Source organism: Neovison vison, chromosome 11, assembly GCF_020171115.1.
Source record: "Neovison vison isolate M4711 chromosome 11, ASM_NN_V1, whole genome shotgun sequence".
NCBI classification, from domain to species: domain Eukaryota; kingdom Metazoa; phylum Chordata; class Mammalia; order Carnivora; family Mustelidae; genus Neogale; species Neogale vison.
In genome coordinates this window covers 11,434,123-11,460,479 of record NC_058101.1, presented here as the reverse complement: position 1 = coordinate 11,460,479, position 26,357 = coordinate 11,434,123, and the positions used below count along the sequence as shown (strand labels likewise).

At 39.1% G+C, this 26,357-nt stretch overlaps 1 protein-coding gene and 1 pseudogene across 1 annotated transcript in view; one reads left to right on the top strand and one right to left on the bottom strand.

Annotated features, from left to right (window-relative positions):
* Positions 1 to 26,357, top strand: part of AMTN (amelotin) — a 39,861-nt gene that overhangs the window by 11,814 nt on the left and 1,690 nt on the right. The window contains exon 7 of the mRNA XM_044225919.1: positions 702 to 966. Within this exon, the coding sequence (XP_044081854.1) occupies positions 702 to 966 (265 nt within the window). The remainder of the gene's footprint in view (positions 1 to 701; positions 967 to 26,357) is intronic.
* Positions 11,747 to 11,874, bottom strand: LOC122890663 (annotated as a pseudogene).

Below are 26,357 nucleotides of genomic sequence, written 5' to 3'. Positions count from 1 at the left end.
CATGCAGCTAACACAAACACACACACACACACACATACACACACACACTTCATGAAACAGTATTTACCCTTACCACATAGAATACACTCAGTAATTTATAGTTTATTTTTTGTGTCTTATTTTTTAATGATGGGCATTACCACCTTCTTTATTTCAAATCTATAAATGCCCTGACCCCCCTGCTTGAAAACATCTATATTCCACTCTTGTCTCTCTCTGGCATAAGTCTAATTCTGGCTATAGTACCTGGTAATCCAAGACAGTGTTTCCCAAATTTTAATCTTGAACCACCAAATCGAGACAACTCAGGGTACTGATAAAAAATGCAGATATCTGGGGCCCCTGGGTGGCTCAGTGGGTTTAAGCCTCTGCCTTCAGCTCAGGTCATGATCCCAGGATCCTGGGATCGAGCCCCACATCGGGCTCTCATTATTCCTTCTCCCATGATTGTGACTTACCCTTTCTGAGAGAAATAAAATACAGCATCGAATTGTAGTCATGAAACCAGCATCAGGCTTGCTCAGGAGAGAGAGGCATTTCTTCTGAAAAATGCCCAATCTTTATTATTTTTCCTCAGACTCTATCCTTTCCATCCTACCATTCCTGTCCCAACTTGCTGCCCTCAAAAAAGAAAAGGCTAGTTGACCAGCATTAAAATGTGTCCTTTTGACTTTGTTTGCCTTTTCTTTTCCTCCTTCCAGCCGGTGGCCCCCAAAATCTTCGCAGGACTCCTTTTTCAGCCACTGTTCCCGGGATCCATCCTGCCTACCAGTCCAGCTAATCCAGATGCCCAGAATGGAATCCTTCCTGCAGGGCAAGCCGGAGTGAACCCTGCCATCCAGGGAACTCCAGAGGGCTTTTCCACAACTCCCAGCGACATAGACGATGACTTTGGAGTGACCGCTCCTGCAGGCATCCAAAAGGGCATGCACACCACCCAGGAAACCACCACTGGGTCTCCAAATGGTAAATTCTCTGAGCCAGGAAAATACCTCAGGAAGGTCACCCGCAGTGTGGAAACAGTTCTGTCTTGCTTTGCCCAATACAGATCCTAATAAAATCAAGGATTCCCTTTACTTAACACTCAACAATTGATTCCTGCAATGTGAGGGAATATTTTTACTGGGCCACCAATCCTACTGTATCAACCCAGAAAGGAGACACTCAGTTGCTGGCATAACATGTTTTCTGTCTTAGGTTGGATCGAGACGTCTTTGAAAACGGACTGTGCTCTCCTTTGCTCATTTTCTTCTGACTCCCAAACATATGCAAACCCACAGCAGATACAGTTCATCAATCATTATATTCTTGTCCAATCACTGATCAGGGATGAGCCTAAACCTTCTTAACACAGTGTTGCAAGCAGCCACTAGTCATAGATGGGAGTTAGCACAGTAGGGGAACACATGTGCCATTCTCTTGAGATGGGACTTAAGAAATGTTACAAAACTAAGCTCCTTAAGCAACAAAAAGCAGAGATAATCATTTAACATGCAGGGATGTCTAGAATCAAATGTCCTTGGAAATAACAAAAGAATGATTAGATGTTGATATTCTTGCTCTTAGGAAAGAAATTTGGACTCAAGTAAAAATGTTTAAATCCAATATACTTTTACCTGCTTTTAAAAAATGTTATATTTTATTCCAGGAATTCAGTAAGCTGTTTCAAGTTTCTTCAACTAAGCCTCCTCTCATGTGGTGATACATGAGAATCTTCCTCACTGATCATATCATGGAAAAGATGGAGACACACTAGAGAGTATGAGAAGAAACTCTTAGTTCACCCAACGTTCTTGAAAGTTCAGAAAACATACTCTTCCTAGAGATGAACGACTTCTGAAAAAAAATAATTAAAAGGATAAATTTACCTTTGAAATGTAACATTATGTCACCTTGGACCTGGAAGATAGACATATTAAACATATTTTGAAACTGACCCTTTCTCTTCTTTGGGGATAGAACGGCAGACCCTTGCAGAAACTCCATTCCCCAAGGACACTTAGATCCTGCTGCAGACGGAGGACCCACTCTGGAGTAGGGAGCAGGTCAGTCATGGAGTGGATATTCAGCAATGTACGGAGAATTTCTGATTTCTTCAAAATGAACAAATTACCCACTCTCTCCCATAAGCTTTAATTTTCTATAAGCACATCTAAGACAGGAAGTAGAAACAAAGAATTATAAATCACACGGCCTGGCCTCAGGTGGCTTATATACAGAATTGGTGATTTGGGCATGTAATGCTTGATTTGGGTATATCTAAAACTGAGAAATGACGTGAAATAAACACGAAGGTGATTCTCTTGCTCCATGTATCTAAAAAGTAGAATTTAATCTTATTTAAGTTTATCACTCAGACAGTTGCAGTTCCCTCCGAGTGGGAGGGAGTGGAAGGGACAGACACAACTCCAGTAGAACTCTCACCAAGGAAAGACATGGACAGGTTTAATTCCATTCCTCCCTATACTTGAATCAGCCCCACCAGTATGGAACAAATCCAAATATACACCCACAAAACATATTCCATGTTAAGTTTCTCAGGTAAAGATTTCCTAATGGTTAAACATTTGTTAGCCACAGTGTTTCAGATTGGCAGAATCTGAATGGCACATTCATGAATTGTCAAGATGTTCATGGCTAAATGAGAGTAAATCAGAATTCAATTTTCCAAAAATATTTTTCCATTAGTGTCATGTACTACTAATTAAAAGTGCTATCGAAAGTTTTCCTAGGGGTGCCTGGGTGGCTCAGTCGATTAGGCATCTGTCTTCGGCTCAGGTCAGGATCCTAGGGTCTTAGGATTGAGTCCTGAGCCAAGCACTGAGCCTGCTTCTCCCTGTTCCCCACTTCTTGTGCTCACTCTCTATCTCTCTGTCAAATAAACAAAAACTTTTTTAAAAATAAGATTTCCTAGATGACCCTTTATCAAAAAAAAATTCTAAGCCTCATTTTTCTCCTCTATAAAATGAGAATGAAACTCCTTTTATAAATGTCCCATAAGTTAACACAATTACCGAAGTACGTAGTGCCTTCAAGTGCTCTGCAAACTCTGCACCACTAACGAAGTCATTTTATTGACTTTCAGTAGCCTTCTAACCAACTGAAATTACCTGTCCCTCCAGCCCTACCCTTCATTCCTATACTTCCTCACTGAGCTTTAATTACTAGTTTAGGTGTATGATTACCAGCTAGACCATCTAGCCCAGGTGTCTTCCTGGAGGAATCTGCTACTCCTGAAGAAATCTGAAGACTATCCAAGAATTAGAGGCAAACAGATGGTTTTGAGGGCCAATCTCCATTCTTAACCCCCATATGTGTACTTTCCAAAGACTGACCTTGCCCAAGAATGTCTCTTTTTCCTTTTCTCCTTATGTAGCCTCTTTTCCAACATCACCAAAAAACAAAACAAAACAAAACAACAACAACAACAACAAAAAACCCTATGTCTCACCTACCATAGAGCTTACTGTGGAAAATTAGTCATAGAAAATCTCCAAGACACAAAACAAATAAAGAATTCCAAATATCAGTGCTGGTGTTGAGAATGAAAATAACCTTTTGCAACTCAGTAGTTTCTTGTTCTCAGCTTTCAACAAAATTAAATGAAGATCTAATGGAATTATCAGGTAATTCATCATTGAGAACATTTTTGATGGTAGAAACTAAGAATGCAAACTTAAAAATGTTTATTCATTCGTTTAAAGATATCAGTAATAAATAAATTGCATGTTGATACAAATAACACATTTTTCCATTAAAAATACTGTTTTATAAAATTCAAAGAGAATGCTTAATTTAGTTAACAAAATTTAGTGAGAAAAATGGGTTTATGTTTGAACTCTCCCTCATGTCTGACTTAATAGAAGAAAGGATTCTCATATATGCTTCTGCATTCAATCTGTACCTATCACAATATCACAAGCTGCTGGAAAATTCCACCGTATATGCTTCAGAAATGAGAATGAGAAAGCAATATATGATCTTTACATTATTAGAAGAGTAGTTTAATCCACTGATACACCAAAACTATGTCAGGGACCCCCAAGAATCCTCACCACACTTCCATTTTTTAAAGACTTCCATTTTTTAAAGACTTCTCCCTGGAAATATACTAAAAATACATGGTGATCAGTCACATGTGTGTGACTTCCGACAAGCCTTCTTGTTCTTATTGTATTGCTTCAGTCTGTGCCCTACAAATTCATTATGATACAATCACTTTCATTCTATTCCCACCAAAAAAAAGAGAGAAAAACCTATAGTAAATGTGTAAATGTATGCACTGCAATATAGAATATATTCTTGGCAGAAGAGATCTTCCCTCTAAACAAGAAACCAATGAAAACTGAAACCTCCACTTGCAACTTTACTGTCTGATTGGTAGAATTTTCCACCGACCAGCTTCTGGCTTTAAATATTATATAGAGCTTTCTTCTCTCCAGCTACCACATACTTATGCTTCCAAGCACCACGAGACAAGTTCATATTTCAATACCAACTCTTGCCTTTCACTTTGGTGTCCCAACTTTTGAGGGGGGCAGTGAGGAGTATTCCCAAGAGCCATTTCTGAAATGAAACAACCAGAGCAATTTCATTATTCACAAATCACATAAGTATATCCTGCTAAACCTAATTTCAGTGTGTCCCTAAATCAACCTATCTTAGGCAGATCCCAAAATTGCCTGTGATCACCCTGGTGCCATTTGACAGAAGGTAGAGTAAGACAAAAGGAAAGCCAAGGTCGAGAGGGTCTGATGTTTTCACTGGTTGTGGTGAAAACATCTTGCTGTTTCAAGAGCTGCAAAACACAAGATCCTCTGAACATATTACTCGCATCCTCTTAGGGCCTTGGAAGGAACCCACACAAGTGAAGAGCACTAAACCTTAAACTTAAACTTCATTACCTCTATCAGAAATACATCTCTGCTACCTCACTTCTACTCAGATCTAGACAACCTCTTTGCCCTGTATTTTGTGTTATTTTTACATTAATCCTCCTTATCTCCTTATTAAAAGGCAAATTGTCATCATAATATCTATCTTGTTCTAGTTGACAAATCCTACTTAGAGCCCAAAGAAGGGGGAAATAATATGTACTATGTGGAATTCTATGTGGAAAGTACAACATATTTTAGAAAACTGAATTCTAACTTACTCTTGACATGATAATGGATACCAAAGTCTAAAGAAATAACAGCCAATAGAAATACAACACGAGCCATACATGTAATTTTAAATTTTCTAGAAGCCACATAAAAGACATAAAAAGAAGTAGGTGAAATTAATTTTGATAATACATTTTATTTAATGCAATGTATGTAAATATTGCAAGTTGACATACATGAAATACAAAAAAATAATTATCTACTTTAGATTCTTTTGGGAGGTTCTAAATCTCTATAACCAGATGAGTATTTCCATTTACATCTCAGTTTAAACTAGTTACACTTCAAGTGCTCAGTACCACATGTGGTAAGTGGCTACCATATAGGATAGTGCAAGTCCAGATTTAAGGAAAGAGCCACAGGTTAAAAGTGGAACTCCCATTTAACTGATGAGAAATCTAAAGCTTGATAGACGTCACATATCCAAGGTCACAGAAGAGCTAGCGTTTGGTGGGGATGACATTTGAACTTGGGTTTGCATAATAAGTTACACAGTTGAGAGAAATTTTTTTAATTTCCAAAAATAAAATTTCATCTATAATGCTAGAGGAAAGATCAAATCACCTTTCTATTCTCTCTATAAAAATTTTTTTTAAAAAATCATCGTCACATCTATAAAAATCATCGTCACATTAAAGACAAAAAAAGTCTGAGGTAAATAAGGATGATCTTTTCAGCAATGGGGCTGGAGCAACTAAGTTATCCATAAGCAGGAAAAAAAATTAGACACTGACCTTACAACTTTCACAAAAGTTAACTCAAAATGGCTCATATACTTAAATATAAAATGCAACACTATAAAATTCCCAGAATATAAAAGCAGAAAATCTAGGTGACCTTGGGTATGGTAATGACTTTTTTAGATACAACACCCAAAGAGCTACATGAGAGAGTTGAAAGTTCAACTTTCAATGAAAGTTGAAATACATTAAATAAAACTTTCATTGAAAGTTGAACTTTCATTAAAATTAAAATTTTCTGCTCTCCAAAAGACAATGTTAGAAGAATGAAAAGACAAGTGATAGGCTGGGAGAAAATAGTAGCAAAATTGATAAAGGACTGTTATCCAAATTATACAAACTATTTATAAAATTCAACAATAAGACAACAATCCAATATTTTCCTGGACAAAAATTTGAACAGATATTTCATCGAAGAAGGTATACACTTGCCAAATAAATATATGAAAACAGGAAAAGCTCAACATCATATGCATGAAATTACAAATTCAAAAAGCAGTAAGATAGCACTATATGCTTATTAGGAAGGCTAAAATCCTCAACATGGATAATACCAAATACTGGCAAGTATGTGAAGCAACAAGAAATTGTATTCATTGCTGGTGGGAGTGCAAAATGGGATAGCCACTTTGGAAGATAGGTTGGTTGTTTCTTCCAAAACTTAGCATACTCTTAAATGACCCAGCAATTGCACTCCTTGGTATTTACTTAAATGAGCTGAAAACTTAAGAATCTTCATACAGATGTTTATAGCAGCTTTACTCGTAATTACCAAACTTAGAAGCAACCAAGATGTCCTTCAGCAGAGGACTGATAAGCAAACTGTGGACCATCCATATAATGAAGTATTCTTCAGCGATAAAGTCATGAAAAGCTAACCTTCTGAAGGAAACTTAAGTAAAAGAAGCCAGTCTGAGAAGAATGTATACCATGTGATTCCTGCTAGATGACATTTTGAAACAGACAAAACGATGGCTACAGTAAAAAGATCGGGATTGTAGAGATTCAGAGGAGGGGAGAGATTACTAGGTGGACCACAGAGGATTTTTAGGACAATGAACCTATTCTTTATCATAAGAGATGATAGATACATGTCATTAGACATTTGTCAAAATCCATGGAATTTACAACATAAAAAGTGAACCCTAATGTAAACTATGGAATATAGTTAATAAAAATGTATCAGTATTGCGGAGGCCCTGGGTGGCTCAGCCAGTTAAGCAACCAACTCTTGATTTCAGCTCAGGTCATGATCTCAGGGTCATAACATTAAGGCCCACATTGGGCTCTGTAGGAGCCCTGCTTTAGCAGGAAATCGGCTCGAAATATTTTCCCTCTCCTTCTGCCCTCACACACACTCTCTCTCAAATAAATAAATAATTTTTTTTAAAGTATCAGTATTGGATCATCAATTGTAACAAATGCACCCACCAATGTAAGTTATTAGTAATAACATTAATGGTTGGGGTGAGTGGAAAAGGACAAATGGGAAATTTCTGTCCTTTATCCTCAGTTTCTCCATAAACCTGCCACTTCTTTTAAAAGGGTCTATCAATGTCTTAAAGATACCAAGAAAACATTTGTTGGTATTTTAAGATATTAACCCACAGGTTTGCAAATTGATATGGTTTTCTAGAAATGATCCGGCCAAGAGATAGAAAATACCTCCCCCTAGTGGTCCTGAGACAGAAAAGCTAAAAGTGTAGGTAACCAATAGCCCTTTTAGGGAACAAGGCACTTTTAGAAAAAAAATTAATCTCTAATATGATAACCACCCATAAAATCCATGTTAGAACTGACATAGTCAGGAAGAAGGAAGAGGAAAGACAATACCTAACGAAAATCAGAGAATATATGAGCAAAATAAGTGATTGATGCCTTATACCACTGTGGAGGCCAAGAAAAACAAGGCTGTACCCACCTTGAGTCTAGCCCTGACGTAAGTGCAGCCATCTTGATGTTCCAGATTATCACAAAATATTTCTTGGGTTCTGACCTACTCAGGTTAGCACTTTAAACAGTCCCTCTCTCCTTTAATGATTGATTTAAAACCCTGGACTGGAAAAGGGGTTTTTGTCAAATAGCAAAAAATCTTATGTGAGCTTCATTTTCTTTTTGTAACACTGATCATGTTTTGCTATTTTCTCCCATGTCTCCTCACCTGACTTCAACTCCTTCGCTGTCATAACTTGCACAGATGATCCTTTCCGTTTGGGAAGATCACCTGAGCAGTCTCCCCTGGACTCAGCTGCCTCTGTCTTTCACAACTCCCCTACACACTCCCCAACTGACCAGTGTTGACCTGAGTAGGTAGGGACAACTCTACGCTCCTATTCAGCAGGAAGAAGTTAGAGAAGATGAGACCTTCCACCTTCAACAACCTTAAAGATTTAAGGGTCAAAATTGTTCAGGGTGGAATGATGTGGGAAACAGAGGCAGAAGAAAATCATTAAAATTCCTTATCTACTGATAAGCCCTTGAAACAGACAGAGTGGCTCTCCCCTGGAGACTCAACTGCCCTCACCTTGAGGTTTTGCTAAGGACAATCCTAGCCTGACTGACCCCCTACTCCAACAGGTCCAACCAGGGTCCTGTAAGTCTACTTTAGCAATTCCTTTAGGAAACTTTATCTCTAAACTGCCCAGACACTGTCAACAATCATTCCCAAGCATATGGCCCACTGATATACATCTAAAGGGTCTCACAAGAAGGTTTTATTACTGATAATGAATAATCTTTTCCCCAGACAATAGCTAGCCCCTCAAGGTCCTAGAAACCTTGCTTCCAAAATTCCTTAGAGACTTACATCATCCCTAATCCCCTTTGTCCTCATCTACACTGAGTCCACCCCTACTCTGCCTTTAAAAACTCTGACTGGGGACGCCTGGGTGGCTCAGTTGGTTAAGCAGCTGCCTTCGGCTCAGGTCATGATCCCAGCGTCCTGGGATCGAGTCCCATGTTGGGCTCCTTGCTTGGCAGGGAACCTGCTTCTCCCTCTGCCTCTGCCTGCCACTCTGTCTGCCTATGTTTGCTCTTGGTTCTCTATGCTTGCTCTTGGTTCTCTCTCTATGACAAATAAATAAATAAAATCTTTTACAAAAAAAAAAAATAATAAAATAAAATAAAAATAAAAATAAAAACTCTGACTGTAATCTGGTTCAGAGTCCAAGTCCCTACTCCTCTATGTCCGGTATACCTGGGCCCAAGCTTAAGCTTGTTAAATAAACCCTCGTGTGATCGCATCACTGTTGGTTCCTTGGTGGTCTCTCGGACGCAAAAACTTGGGCATAACACGATGTGTGTGACCTGGCAAAGAGGAAACAAAATTCTATAACTCCCCCAATTATCTAAATATCCCTTGGGTAGGAAGACCCCTGCAGGTCAGGAAAAGAAATCACACTAAAAGAGCATAAACAATGAATCTTGGAACACGACATCAAAAACTAATGATGTATTGAATGGTGACTACCATAACACAATAAATAAATAGGAAAAAATTTTTAAATAAAAAAATAAAAGAGCCATAAAAATTCAGGCTTATTCTCCCAATGAAATATTGGCAGACCTCACCTGTAAGCATCTAATCTAAGGTATTAGAAGTCACATTCAGGAAACTTACCAGAACTAAGCAAGCATAGGTTGAACTTTCAATTATTAATATAATTAAAACTTAAAATTTGTGAAACTGAAATTATATACCTTCCATGAAATGAAAGTGTGATAGATTTTAGACCAACACATAGGACAAATAATTACAATTATTTATTTCAGACTAAAACTTAAGAGAGAGAAGCAAACCAAGAAGCAGATGCTTAAATACAGAGAACAAACTGTTGGTTACTGAAGAGGAAATGGGTGGGGGGATGGGTGAGATAGGTGATGGGGACCAAGGAGGCATTTGTGATGAGCATCAGGTGATGTATGTTAGCATTGAATCACTATTTTGTACACTGAGACCAATATTACATGTAGAGTAATTAACTGGACTTTAAATGAAACTTTTTTTAAAATTCAATCATTAAAAAAAGAAAGAAAAAACTAGTTTGAATTAAACTTCCTTTAAATTTATAACCACAAGAAAACATCACAATAAGAACATCTCAACAAGCCGTGAATTTATGTCCTTCTGGAATCTACTAAACATTTTTAGAAACTAAAAAGTCTATACCATTTTATTTTAGTGTCCCTGTGTATCTGAGAATAAGACAATTTGAAAAGTCATAGAAGACAATCATGGGGGCGCCTGGGTGGCTCAGTGGGTTAAGCTGCTGCCTTCGGCTCAGGTCATGATCTCAGGGTCCTGGGACCGAGTCCCACATCGGGCTCTCTGCTTAGCAGGGGGCCTGCTTCCCTTCCCCTCTATCTGCCTGCTTCTCTGCCTACTTGTGATCTCTGTCTGTCAAATAAATAAATAAAATCTTTAAAAAAAAAAAAAAAAGACAATCATGGAAAGAAGTTAGCACATATCAGATCACCTTCTGTGATCTGCAGATAATTACACTCCTTCCCACCACCATTCCAGGTGGATAGTCACCACTGGGCGGATGCATTCGTGTTGCAAGCTGTATCCTCAGCACCCTGGGGGCAACTTCCTGAATGGCCATGTGTATTTCTAAAAACTCTCAATGTCACCCTACATTCTAACTCTCTGACCTATGTTTCATTTATTAGGGCTGGGTTGTTTTGTTTTGTTTTGTTTTGTTTTGTTTAGGTGTATCTAATCTGCAGCTAAACCCGTCTATTGTTTTCTAATTCCGTTAACTGACATTTTCAATTATAGAATTTCTGTTTGGCTCTTCTTGAAATCCTCTATACCATCTTATAGTTTCTAGTTCCTTGACAGATTTTTCAAGGTTTGTTTTTATCTCTTTGAGTATTGTCTTAGTTTTTTCAAAACAAAGTATAATCCTAGTTATAGTGATTCTAATTTGGTCTCTCCTATTTTTTCTTCTCTTTCTTACTCATGTGATCTTGCCTCCTGTTGAATCAAGTTATCTTTGATAGCATGTCAAATGTTGTTTCTAAAAATGTTTGTAGAAACAAGGCCAGAGGATATTTTTGTTTGTTTCTGCCAGGCTTCCAGGGGAACGTCAATTTGGAGCATCTTCGTTCAGTTTTAGAGTTTGAGATTTTTCTGGTCCACTCAAATGACAGAAAGCTTGACTTCAATTCTCCTAGGACTTGCTTCCTTCTAGCTCACCCCTACTGGGCCACTACAACAGCAAACAGTAGCTCTCCAGGGCTCCCAGCTTTGGTGGGCCCTAGACTTTGACTGCTGTCTGTCTAGCCTAGCCAGTCTATTGAACGTGCAGGTCAGCCACTTCTAAATTAGCCACTAGACCCAGGGCAAAATGGCTCCAAATCTTGGACCCCCCACAAGATTTCCGTCCCTTTCCTAGATCTTAACCTAGTAATTCCTCATTATGCAATTAAATCTTTGATGGTTTAAAATTTTTGTAATATATCATTCATGTCTTTAGTTTTCTCAAACAGAGAGAATCTATCCAAATGACTTAATCTACCATTACTGAAACCAGAAATCCATTTCCAGTCTTTATTACAAACCCATTCAACAGTATCTTCAGCAGGAGGGAGATCTACTAATAATCAAAAGGTGTATAGTGCTCATCTACACATTTAATGCGATCCCTATCAAAATACCACCAGCATTTTTCCAGAGCTAGAACAAACAATCCTAAAATTTATATGGAATCACAAAACACCCTGAATATCCAAAGCAATCCTGGAAAAGAAAAGCAAAACTGGAAGCATCATGATTCTGGGCTTCAAGCTCTATGACAAAGCTGTAGTAATCAAGACTGGCATAAAAACAGACACATAGATCAATAGAACAGAATAGAAAACCCAGAAACGCACCCACAGCTATCTGGTCAACTAACTTTTCAATTAGCAATAATCGCGCCTCGGATAAACCTCATTGGCTACGATACTGCCACTTTGACAAAGCAAGAAAGAATATACAATGGAAAAAACACAGTTTCTTCAGCAAGTGGTGATGGGAAAACTGGACAATAACACACAGAAGAATGAAACTGGACCGCTTTCTTACACCATATACAAAAATAAATTCAAAATGGATGAAAGACATAAATGTGAGATAGGAATCCATCAAAATCCTAGAGGTAAACACAGGGAGCACCCCCTTTGACCTCAGTCACATCAGCTTCTTACAAGACACATTATCAGAGGCAAGAGAAACAAAAGCAAAAATGAACTGTTAGGACTTCATCAAGATAAAAAGCTTCAGTACGATGAAAGAAAATAAAACTAAAAGGCAGCCTATGGAATGGGACAGGATACTTGCAAATGACACAGCTAATCAAGGGTTAGTATCCAAAGTCTATAAAGATCTTATCAAACTCAATACCCAAAAAACAAATAATCCAGTTAAGAAATGCACAGAAGATATGAATAGACATTTTTTCAAAGAAGACTTCCAGATAGCTAATAGCCACATGGAAAAATGCTCAACATCACTCATCATCAGGGAAATACAACTCAAAACCACGTTGAGAGACCACCTCACACCTGACAGAATTGCTAAAATTAACAAGGGAAACAAGAAATATGGGCAAGGATGTGGAAAAAGGCAAACCCTCTTAGACTGTTGTTGGGAATGTAAGTTGGTGTAGCCCCTCTAGAAAACAGTATGGAGGTTCCTCAAAAAGTTAAAATAGAACCAACCTATGACCCAGCAATTGCACTACTGGGTATTTACCCAAAAGATACAAAAATACAGATTCAAGGGGGTACATACGCCCCAACATTTCCAGCAGCATTGTCAACAATAGGCAAACTAAGGAAAGAGCACAAATACCCACTGACTGATGAATGGATAAAGAAGATGTGGCATATATATACAATGGAATATCATTCAGTCATCAAAAGGATAAAATCTTGCCATTTGTTACGACATGGATGGAACTAGAGAGTATTCTGCTAAGCAAAATAAGTCAGAGAAAGACAAATACCATACGATTTCACTCATATGTGGAATTTAAAAAGCAAAGCAGACAAACACAAGGAAAAGGAAAAAGAGAGGAAAGCAAACCATAAGAGACTCTTAATGATAGAGAACAAACTGAGGGTTGATGGAGGGAGGTGGGTGGGAGATGGGCTAGATGGTGATGGGTACTAAGGAGGGCACTTGTTACAATGAGCACTGGGTGTTACATGTAAGTAATGAATTCTATTCATCACTAAATTCTATTCCTGAAACCAATATTTCACTACATGTTCACTATATGTTCACTATATATGTTCACTGTATAGTTAAATTCTAACTAGAATTTAAATAAAAATTTGGAAAAAAAGTTAAAAAGGTGTATAGTTCTCAAGGGAGTAGCTAGCCGGTCCTGGTAACTGATGGTTCCCTGAAACAAAATTGTAGATGCTCAGCCCCTGTTCTCAACTGAGGCTTAGTTGCTAATTCTGATAAAGTAGAAACAAGCCCCACACGGTACCTCATCTGATGCCAATTGAGAAGTAATTATTGATTAGAAATACAATGTGTCTGGAATTCTCACAAATTAAACATTAATGGTCCCTTCTTGCCCTGAAGAAAGAAAAAAATTAGTAAGACGTTGATAAGGAGCGTGTGTATATGTGCAGATTGAACTCCAAATATTATACTAGTTATTCTGCTTACTTCCAATATGTATGTGTGTTTTATTTTAAAAGTAAAAAAGTTATTAAAAAAGTTATACCAGGACTGTAAAAATATCCCGTGTTTTGGAGCTTGTGCACTTTGTCCAATGATGATACTTTCAGCCAGTCACCAATTGACTTTGTTGTTGTTTTTTTAAGTGGAAGCAGACAGAAAATTTTCCAAATGCAGAAATTATAAGAAAATTACTCACTCAAGGGGTGCCTGGGTGGCTCAGTCAGTTAAGTGTCTACCTTCAGCTCCGATCATGAACCCAGGGCCCTCAGCAGGGATCTGCTTCTCCGCTGCCCTTCTCCCTGCTCATGCTTGTGCTCCTCCACTTTGAAATAAATATATATGGATTTTAAAAGGAAATAAGTCACTCAAATTTACCATTCATCTATTGCTATTAACACTTTGATGAATATTTTCTAGTCACTTTTCTCTGTGTATATTGGTGTACTTTTTTCACAAAGTTGAGTTTTTGCCACAGTAGCATATGCTATTATGCAATTATGTAACATGATTTTCCCCCCTTACATATATATCATAAATATTTTTCCCATCGTTATTTTGCCCCAAAACCCCATACTCTGTTCCCATAGATTCTTAAAGGGACTTTGTACCTTAAGAAAATCCTTAATTATCTCTGTTACCTACACAAAAAGTGGAGTTGGAATTCCCTATCACTGTGAGCACATTTTGCTCCTTCTCCCTACCTGACACTGGTTATCAGTGGGATGATAGTTGGAATTTTCTCCTTCACCCTTTCCCTATGTGACATTATACATATGAAGAGTAACAGAGTGGGGATTTGGTAAGAGAAGAAAGGGAACAGAGGAGAACGATAATAGGAATCATATGAACTGAAAGACAGAGTATGATGTGGTCCTTTCTGGCAGTGTGAAAGGTCTGAGGGGCTCATAGCCCCTCACCATGGGACAAGATCCCCCCTCAATTACCCCCATCCAGGGGGGGAATCAGATGGAACTAACAAACAGCTCTGCAAACCTGGGACCAAAAAAAGGTGAAACCCTACATAAAAGGAATCTAGAGGCCATAGGAAAGATTTAAGTCCAAGTGGAAGGTTTGTTTTCTCTCCTACAAACAACTATAAAGCAATATGGAATCATCAACAGTTATTTCCATAAAATATGGAGGGACTCTTGTCTGTGAGTAATAGTGTTGACTGCAACCCACACACTACACAAGTGGGTTGTAGGACTTGACTCTGACCAGGACTGTTTTGTACATTCTTTGGAGGCTGTGTATGTGCTTTCTTGGCTGATGTCGGATTGCTCAGTAACATACAGTCTCTCCCCACCCTCTCCCACTCTGAGGGATGTAGTTGTGGGTTGCGAGGGAGAAAACTCATATTCTATAATAACTATAGACCCGTTTCTTTATCATTGCGCAAATCAGACTTGGTGTCAGCAACCTTTTCCTAGTTAATTATCAATCATCTCCCCCCTCCGCGCCCCGTCTGCCCCACACACTGTAATTGCAGGCTTATGCGCCTCTCAAAGGAATGTCTCACCAGACTAATTGAAGCTAGTTGCACCAGTGCAATCCTCAGAAACATGCGTATGGAAGGTTTTAAACCATGCCAGGCAAGAAGCTACTAGATGGGTTTGCTGGAAGTTATGAGCTTACATTCTCTTATCTGATCAAATCTCTGAACCATTATAATGGCATGCACATTTAGATTTTTTGAATCATAACAAATTAGTCTAAGTGCTTTAAGAAGTCAAATCAGGGCACACTGTAGAGTTCAGAGTACACATACGACATACAGAAAAGAAATCATCTTATTTCATATTCCTCTTTCTTGCACCCTCTATTTTTGTTAATGGTACCTCCATATTCCAGATGGTCAAAGCGGATAACCAACCTGACCCTTTATGTTTCCCTCCTCTCCTGCCAATCATAACCAGTCAGATGCCAACCCTCTGTACATCTGCCTCCACCTGCTTGAAAAATCAGAAAGAAGATTACGTGAGATTACCTATTTAGAAAACACTCCACAAACTCTCTAGCATATCGTATGAATGTAATAAAGGGGGTGCCTGGTGACTCAGTTGGTTAAGCACCAGACTCTTGGTTTCCATTCAGGTCATGATCTCAGGGTCGTGAGATGGAGAGTCCTGCGTGGAGGTCTGCGTTCAGTGCAAATCTGCTTGGGATTCTCTCTCTCTCTCTCCCTCTCCTTCTGCCCCTCTCTTCACACATGCTCTCTAAATAAATAAATAAAGTCTTTTGAGAAATACAGTTAAGTCTGGATAACAATGATGATGATTGCCTAAGGATTACACTGTTTTCTGACCTGTATGGGCAAGAGAAGTTGACTCTCCATTTTCACTTCTGGACAGTATAGGAAAGTGTCAGTGAGGTAGAAAAGAGTGCCAGCCAATACCTAACTTTGGCCTTAGAACTTAGAGACCATCATAGAGCCTTTATTCTGAAATCTATTAAGCAGAGATGCTAATAATGATTACCCTATCGCTTACAGCTGGTGAGTATGAAGTGAGATATAAATATAAAACTGTTTTTCAAAGTATAAGGTAATACTTGTTATTTCCATCCTCTTCTTTTAACTATAAAATGAAAATAAGCAGATTGGACTATGTGATGTTCCAGATGCAACTATATTGATTGTAAAGAGACATTCTGGAAATGCCTATGCCAAGACTGATTCAGTAAATTATATAATTTGTGTTCCCTGGAAACAGTGCTTTGCAGACCTGACCAGGAAGGAGATCCTATATACAGCCAAGGCCTCTGTGTTCTGTAACAGAAATGATGACTCTCCACAAAAAGCAAACCTAATCACATTTATTTTTTTATTTCTTCTTTTTTATACCGATGGTTAGGGTCGCAGTCACGGGTTGAGAACTGAATCAAGATGAAGATGCGTACATTTTTTCTTTTGTTGTATAAACAGTTTTTTTATGTTGCAAGTTTTTTTAGAACTAATTTTAGGCTTATAGAAGTATCACAAAGTGAGTTTCCAAATACTCATCCACCAGTTCCGCATAACACCTTACGTGACTATGGTACAATTATAAAAACTAAGAAATTAACATTAGTACACCGTTATTAACTAAACTACAGACTTCATTTGGGTTTCACCAGTTTTTCTACTACCGTTCTTTTTCTGTTCCAATTCAATTCAATTCAAACCAATCAAGGATCCAGTTCAAACCCCACATTTCATTTAGTTGCCTTGTTTCCTTAGATCTCTGTAGATGGGTGCATTCTTCAGCCTCTCCTTGCCTTAAGCCCCTTTAAAGAACTTTTGCTGTGTATGGGTAGATATTTTGTAGACTATCCCTCAACTGAGTTTTTCTGATGTTTTCTCATGATTAGACTGACATTATAATTTTTTAATTTGCTTTTTGTTATTCCAGTATAATTAACATACAGCACTTTATTCATTAGAGATGTACAATATAGTGATTCAACAATTCTATACATTAATTCGTTTTCCTGACAGTAGGTCTAGTCTTTAATCCCCTTCTCCTATCTCACCCAAATGCCCACTCACTCTCCTCTGTAACCACCACTTTCTCTATCCTTAAGACTCCATTGTTCTGTTTGCCTTCTATTTTCCCTTTGTTCATTTATAATGTTTCTTAAATTCCACATCTGAGTGAAATCATATGGTATTTTTCTTCCTCTGACTGACTTATTTCACTTAGCATTAGAACCTCTAGATCCATCTAGGTTGTTGCAAATGGCAAGATTTCATTCTCTTTTATAGCTGAATAATATATATATAAATATAATATAGTATATACATATATACATATATATATATACAGATACATACACACCACATCTTTACCTCTCCATCTACTGATGGACATTTAGGCAGCTTCCATATTTTGGCTACTGTGAACAATGTTGCAATAACCACAGGGGTGCATATATCTTTCCAAATTAGTGTTTTCACATTCTTTGGATAAATGCCCAATAGTGGAATTACTGGGTCATATGGTAATTAATTCTATTTTTAATTTTTTTGAGGTATCAGATTGAGTTTATAATTGTGAGGAAGAATGCCACAGAGGTGATGTGCCCTTCTCAGTGCATTATTCAGGGGATGAATGATATCAATATGTCTTAAGTGATGTTGAACTTGTGTCTGTTAGGTGTCTCCACCATAAATTTACTATTTTTCCCTTACTAAATATTTGGGGGAAATTATTTTAAGCTATCCAGATATCCTGTTTCCCCTTAAAATTTTGACCACTAATTTCAGCATTTATCTGTGGATTTTTCCCACAGCAATGGTTACTGTCAGATTCTAATGGTGAATTTCTCTTTCCTTCATTTCTTCTCCATTTTTTTAATTAGAATTCTTACCTAAGGCAAAGTTGTCCTTTTCTACCCCAAAATAAACTTTGGTTTGTCACCAAGAGCAATCATCCTTCAACTCTTCACATGGTTTATGATCCAAATGTCCTGACCACCTTACAGAGTTACCGTGAGAACTGAATGAGAAAGAACATGATAGGTACTCAATGGATGTGTGTCCCCTTCCTTTCACTACCCATTCCTTAATGAATGCCCAGAGGAGCCTAATGTCTGAACCATCCAGTTAGACTCAGTCAGCCAAAATGAACAAAACTTTTTATCGTTAGTTAACTTTGCATACATGTAACCACACCAGATAGATTAGAAAGCCCTAGATGATCAGACAGATTTCTTTATGGCCACATAGACTCATAGCATTAGTAGAGTATACCATATAAAGATAATCCAAGGGGCACCTGGGTGGCTCAATCAGTTAAGCAGCTGTCTTTGGCTCAGGTCATGATTCCAAGGTTCTGGGGTCAATTCCCACGTGGGGGTCCCTGCTCCTCAAGGAGCCTGCTTCTCCCTCTGCACTCCCCTCTCTCTCTCATGAATGAGTGAGTAGATAGATAGATAAAAATCTTGTAAAAAAATAAATAAATAAAGACAATCCAAAAAATGTATTGAATGAATGGATGACTGGGTATTTGATGAATGCTAAGAGAGATACAAATGCTAAGGTCCCTAAATAAGGATTAGCTTGAATATTCTTTCCTCACTCAGGACACTCTCCTCTATCTGTCTTTGGTGTCATTCGCTTCTAGTTAGATTTAAATTTCAATGCCAATAGACCTCTACTTCATAATCCATTCATGTCCCTCATTAAGTCATCAGTTTTTTCATATATCCAAACATCCAAGAAAACAGCCCTAATTTAAAAACAGGCAAAAGATGGAAACAGACAATTTAGGATGATGATCTAGAAATGAACAATAAACATATGGAAGAGAAAGTTTAGCCTCAGAAATTGAATTTCTGCAGGTTCAAATAAAAGCAACTACTATTTTTGCCTTATCAGAGTAAGAAAATATATTACATCAGTGAATCTCAAACGTTAATGTGTGTTCAAATCACCAGAAGATCTTGTTAAAATTTAGATCCTGATTCATTGGGGCAGAGAAAGAACCAGCGAGTCTACTTTGCATTACCTCCAAACGACGCCAGTGCTGCTGAGCCTGGGGCCACACTTGGAACACTCAGGCCATCTCCAACCGGAATGATGAGGACTCGCGGAAGCATCTGGTGCTCCTTGTCACTGATTCGGTTGTAAATCAGTACAACCTTTTTGGAAAGTAGTTTGGCTTTGTACCTTACAGCAATGCTTCCCAGGTCCTAGCTGTACATGAAAATTTCCTGGCGAGGGGCACCTGGGTGGCTCAGTCTGCCTTCAGCTTGGGTCAAAATCTCAGGGACCTGGGATTGAATGCATTGGGCTCCCTGTTCAGCAGGGTACCTGCTTCTCCCTCTGCTTCCCACTCCCCCAGGCATGTGTGTGTCTCTCTCTCCCTTGCTCACTCTCTCTGTCTCTCAGGTAAATAAATAAATCTTCAAAAAATAAAATAAAATAAAAAATAAAAGTTCCTGGTGAACTTTACAAACTATCTATGCCTAGGTCCCATTCCAAACTAATTAAATCAAAATCTCTGGGAATGGAGACTAGAAGTGAGTATTTTCTTTCTTTCTTTCTTTTTTTAAGGTTTATTTATGTATTTGACAGAGAGAGAAAGAGGACACATAAGTGGAGGGAGGGGCCGTCGGAGAGAATCTTTGAGTGGACTCCCTGCTGAGTGGGGAGCCCACTGTGGGACTGAAGCCCACAATGCCGACATCACCAATGAGCTGAAATCAAGAGTCAGAAGCTTAACTTGACTTGACTGAGCCACCCAGGTGCCCCAGTAGTGAGTATTTTCAGTCCAAAAGATAAGGAATATTTTGCTGAATAGATAAAATTGTGATTCTATGGATAATTAATGAAATATATAGGTGATAAAAATATAATGTAGGAAAGTGTTTACAATATAAAGATGATTTTTTTTCATCTTTATGGAGGTGAATTAACCTATAGAATTGTAAGATATTTAAAGCGTACACTGTGGTGATTTAGTGGACACAAACATTGTGAAAGAATTCCCCCCACCTAGTTAATTAGCATATCCATCTCCTCACATATTTATCTTTTTCTTTCTTTTTTTGAGAACAGTTACCTTTACTCTCTTAACAAATTTCAATTATACAGTGTTATTAACTATAATCACCATGTTTTACATTAGATCATCAGACCTTATCCGTCTTATAGCTAGAAATTTGAACCTTTTTACCAAGCTCTCCTAGTTTCCCCTCCCTCTACCTCTTGGCAACTAGTTTTCTACCCTCTATTTCTGTGAGTTTGATGGGTTTTTAAGACCCCACATATAAGTGATACCATGCAGTATTTGTCTTTCTCTGTCTGGCTTATTTCATTTAGCATAGTGCCCTCCCGTTCATCCATGTTGTTGCAAATGCAAGTAAGAAGGATTTCCTTCTTTCTCGTGGTGAATAATATTCCATTGTGTGTGTGCATCTCACATCTTCTTTGTTCATCCATCCATTGATGGACAATTTAATACCAACTATATTATAGTATAATTTTAATTACTGGTTAATTAACTCAACAGCTTAATTATTTAATGCCTATATGTGCCAGGCAGTATTCTAATAGGCACTTGGAATAATTCAGGAAATAATACAAATATCCCTTTCCTTAAGAAGCATACATTCTATGTAGTATGTAGCAAAGGTAAAATCAGAGACATTTAAATGTGAGTCAAAATTAGTTTTAAGCAATCTTTATTTTCTCCTTTAAACTCTCTGGGAGCTCCATGTTTCAAAATCAGATAATAATATTTTCCTCTAATGTATTATCCACATGGTATCAAGATTATTTAGCACCCTAAGAGTGATATATTATTGAAAGATTTCAATTAACCCCTGTTGGGAACTTCAAACTATGCTTCCTTTGTTTGACTGTTGCTTTCCTATACTAAAAATGTCCTCCTTTCCCCTTTTTATTCTGATCCTGACATGGATCTTGGACTCCCTCTGGTGGCCAGATGGCACCGGAGAAGACGACGGAACTGAGAACAAACCTGGAAAATCACAAAGCGCCCTAACCACCCTACAGGTTTCTCCCTCATTCACTCAATCCAAAGACACTGATTGAATGCCTACTAGGTACCAGCTAGGTGCTGGAAACATTAATAATAATAATAATAATAATAATAATAAGTTGCAATCCCTGTCGTTGAAACCCTCCTATACTTTTCTCCAAGAAATTACCAATCCCAGAAGATTTCTTGTGCATAGACTCAAGAAAAAGCAACATTCTCTGCCTAGAAAGGAAGATTGGTATGTATTCATGCTGGGCTATGAAAATAACTTACATCTCTGTGAAAATCAGGGACCGCCTTCTACAATACTCTCTAGAAGGTACGGAAATACTGAAGCTTCGATTTCTCCAAATGATAGCAGTCAGCATGAAGTAAAAGACCTAGACCCTAAAGGAAGGGATGGCAAACCATGGAAGGCTGGGGTAAAAATGTGCTCAGTCGTCCCAAGAAAAACTGGGTATGTTCTTTTTCCCCAAACTCAGACATAAATATTTGCATGGTTGCAAAGCTATAAAATTTCACAAAATGAAAGTTCTAGCACTGTCTCCTTAACCCCTTCATTACCTGGCTGGTAGCAATCGATTTGATGTGGTAAGAAGACATGATATTGTAGGAACGACATTCCTGAGATGAACATTCCCTGCAACTGATGTTTTAGCCACAGGTGCCCATGGCGGACAGCTGGGCGTTGAACTCTGCATACATCTATTAGCGAGTCAATAGAACTTGAAAACTCATTGTTTTTTATCCAAGGAGTTTGATCCTTTGGAGCTGTGATACTATAATAATTACAAAAACGTGAAAAACTACAGATGAACGAATTTTAGACCACTTAAGGCATTAGAACATTCCAATAACTTCTCAAGACTTTTTTTTTTTTAAGATTTTTATTTATTTATTTGACAGACAGAGATTACAAGTAGGCAGAGAGGCAGGCAGAGAGAGAGGAGGAAGCAGGCTCCCTGCTGAGCAGAGACCTATTGGGGGGGGGGGGAGGGTTGATCCCAGGACCCTGAGATCATGACCTGAGCCGAAGGCAGAGGCTTCAACCCACTGAGCCACCCAGGCGCCCGACTGCTCAAGACTTTTGAATAAAATCTGTAGCCTTGGGAGACTTTTAAAGTCTCTCCCAGTTGGCGCTACCCAACAGAAGGCCTTCTTGTTCCCCTTCAAATCCACTGCACTGCATTAGTTTTAAGTATAACATAACTCAGCCTAAGCCCTTCCATTGCTGTCTAGTGACAGAATCTTGTAATGGAGATGGGAAATGTGAGGGTATTTTGGCAGTTTTGCAGGCATTTTTCACTGTCGTACGATTGAAACTGCTCTTGCTGGGCAGCATCAGGGGACAAGTCCTGCTAGACGTCCCGCAGTATGTGGGGACGTGCCCAACACAGGAGATTATGTTCACATACTACAGGACTTTCCAGCCCCCCACCAGATTTTCGTGGGAGTAAATAAAACAATTTGCATATCTAAGCTTAGGAGTCGACTCTTTTTGATATATAGCACAATGTATTTTTTGCACAGTGTTAACATACACAGACCATTTTAGGCTGGCAGCTTCCTTTTAGGCATGAAAATGGTATACTTCCTTTTTGTTCAAATTTGTCCCAAGGTTGCTAACCACGTGGGAAATCTTGTCCCTAAATACAAGCGCCACTCGTGGCATTTGAACCCAAGGTCCACACTTGTACCATTTGCATTTGTAGTTGGGGGGGGGGGTCACAAATATTTTACAGGGATGATTTGAGGCAAATATTTACATTACACTGAAATACGTGAAATGGGGGCGCCTGGGGGGCTCAGTGGGTTAAGCCTCTGCCTTCAGCTCAGGTCATGATTCCAGGGTCCTGGGATCCAGCCCCCTAACAGGCTTTCTGCTCAGCAGGGAGCCTGCCTCCCCCTCTCTCTGCCTGCCTCTCTGCCTACTTGTGAGCTTTGTCTGTCAAATAAATAAATAAAATCTTAAAAAAAAAAAAGAAAGAAATACATGAAATGTAAAGGCCGCACCACATTTAATAATAAGTCTATTACTTTAATTCTGGGGATAATGGTTTCTTGTTACTTATGTTATGAAAATTGCAACTTGAAATTTCTTGAAATTGCTTGCTGTCTTCGATCTCACTTTCTTTTCAAACATACAGCCCCAGAGACCCACCACAATACATGTGGATTGTCGCTTGAATTGCTGTTTCTTTTTTCAACAGATCTCTCATTTCCTACTGACTCTCAGAGCATCTGGTCTCTGCGGTCTCTTTGGATATCCTAGACAGAACATACACCTCCGCATGTGGTCCATGACAGAACTGATTTACTTCAAGATTCTGTCTCGCCTCCATCGCACGCAACACAGGGAATTATTTACACACACGCTTATAAGTAAGGTCCTGCTCATTTGCAAGAGGATCGCACTTCCTCATTTTCTCACATCAACAATCTATGACTTGTCTTGACGTGTTATCCCTCCTGCAATTAAGGTTATTTCCCTCTTTCTCGTATCCTATAGAGACAGGTCTGGTCTGTCATTACCTACCCGAGAACTAGTTTTTATTCTCTGTCAACTCTACCTCTGCTCTTTCATTTGCCCCCACTTCTCGCTCAGCCTGGCTTCTAATTTTGCTTCGTCTACCTTCTCTCTTAGTCATTACAAGTGGCTGCAAACCTCTGACGACTCCATTTTGGCTACTTGTGGAGTCCTGCTCAAGGGTGATACATTAAAAGGTATACCACTTATCACACTTCTCTTTCTCCTTCAAATTACAGTAGGAACCTTATATTTGTATTGAGTGTACTGTCATTTTTAAACTTGCACGCCTATAGGTTACGGAATGAATGTAATTTCAGAAAAGGAAATATTTATTACAGGAAGGGGCCTTCAGGTCTGAAGAGAACAGTGAGAGGACACTGTCTGCCACCCCTGGCCCTTGGATACCTTATCCCTCCTCCCCATCCTGCGGTCCTATCTGTTCTTCAGGGCTCATTCAAGGGGCTTTGTAATTAGGTTTTTGAAACTGCTCTTGCTTATGGAGGTCTCTCCTCTGAAACACTATGGTTCTATTTACAATAAATAGAATTTAACCTCACACTGCTGTGAACTGTGATCATTGGTATGTGCGTGTGCATTATTACCTCTCCAACTAGACAGTTAGCTTCTAGAAGACAAAATTAATTGCCATTCCCTACACCCACTAGCACTATATTTTGCACAAAGTTGGAACTCAATAAGTTCTGGTTCGGTAAATAAAGCAACTTCTAAACCGTACGTGGTAGCTTAGCTCTTGGCACGTCCCTCTGCTGTAAGGCTTACCAGACCAAATTAGTTCTTTATGTTGGGCTCTCACTAGCTCCTTGAGGAAAGGGACCGTGATTCGTCACCTCAGCATCTGAGGTGAGACGAGCGATCTGAGAGATGACATTAGTCACTCAGCATCAGAACACACTGACTGGTTCGTAGAAACCATCCAGGGAGTGTTTGCAAATGACCAGATGGAAGCATTCATTAAGTCCACGAAACAGAGTCCAGCGTGATTTTAGATTATGTGGAAACAACTGAATGGGAATGAATGCAATTAAGGTCACTGCCACAGAACAAATTCCAGAATAGAGTTTCCCAGAATTTTATTTTTAGATTCAGTATCATTTAGTCATGATATCATGCCTAATTTTCAGCCCTTTCCTCTGCAGAAATTTTCTAAGGGAACTCCTCGGAAAAAATCTGAAAGAAAATAGAGGGGTTTTGTGTGTGTGTGTGTGTGTGTGTGTGTTACGTTAGTCACCATACATTAGTTTTTGATATAGTGTTCCAAGATTCATTGTTCATATATAACACCCAGTGCTCCGTGCAGTATGAAAATAGAGTTTTAAAATAAAAATAAAAAGGAGGGGCGCCTGGGTGGCTCAGTGGGTTAAGCCGCTGCCTTCGGCTCGGGTCATGATCTCAGGGTCCTGGGATCGAGTCCCACATCGGGCTCTCTGCTCAGCGGGGAGCCTGCTTCCTCCTCTCTCTCTGCCTGCCTCTCTGCCTACTTGTGATCTCTCTCTGTCAAATAAATAAATAAAATCTTTAAAAAAAAAAAAAAAAAAGGAAAAGCCCACCCCGGGTTAGAAAGCTTTCATTATTTGAATACGAGAAGAATGTATTTTGTAGAGTTTTTGTAAAACTGAATTTTGTAGTGTTAGAAATACATAAGGGTTGCCGGGTTGCTCAGTCATATGAGCTACAGACTCTTGGTTTCAGCTCAGGTCATGATCTCAGGGTCCTGGGATCAAGGGCTGCGTGAGGCTCTATGTTCAGTGGGCAGTCTGCTTAAGATTCTCCCCACTCTCACTGCCCCTCCCACTGCTCCCTCTCAAACAAATAAATAAATAAATCTTTTAAAACAATAATAATAATAATCCTAAAGGTCTGCACAAGTTTATTCTGACAGTCATAACCCTTTCTGGGCGCTTCTTCAAAATGTCTGCCAGGCTTACCTCCCCCTGTAAAAGTTTCCTTCATCAGGCGCGCCTCCCTCTTTCTCCCTGCCTCCTGGGGCAGCACTGATCAGACTAGGGATGGGTCCTTTTCTGGCCATCTATGGAGTGAACTGGAGTCAAAAGCTCTGCCCAATGCAGACCTCCCGTATGGAGAGATGACTCATGGAATCAGGTCCTGTCAGGAAATCCACGCTGGAGACTTTGGAAAGAGAGGGCTGGTGGCGGCCAGATCATTCAGACTAGAGCTGTGTCTCCCTCCAGGTGACGGCTACTAGAAGAAAGAGCTAGAGTGCCACAAAGTCTTAAAACTGCCAACAGAAGCCAGAGCAATCACAGGCTGTAGGATGACAGCGCATCTCCGTGAGCCCTGAAAATACATCTGTTCCTACTTTGCTTTCATTACTTAAGAAGCATATTTGGGGGACACCGGGGTGGCTCAGTGGGTTAAAGGCTCTGCCTTCGGCTCAGGGTCCTGGGATCGAGCCATGCATCAGGGAGGGGAGCCTGCTTCCCCTTCCCCCTCTGCCTGCCTCTCTGCCTACTTGTGATCTCTCTCTCTGTCAAATAAATAAACAAAATATTTTTTTTTAAAAAGCATATTTTGCTCTTATGGTTTACAGCGGTGTAAGCCACATTATGCTGCAAGCTCCATGAGAGTCCAAACCAATTTAGCTATAGTTACCCTGCATGCTGCCGTGAACATCTCTTCGGGTTTAGAACAGGCATCACAAACCACAATGCTTTGTAGGCAAGATAGGTAGCATACACGAGAGAAGGCCGCCAGGTGGAAGACGGAACAGGAAGG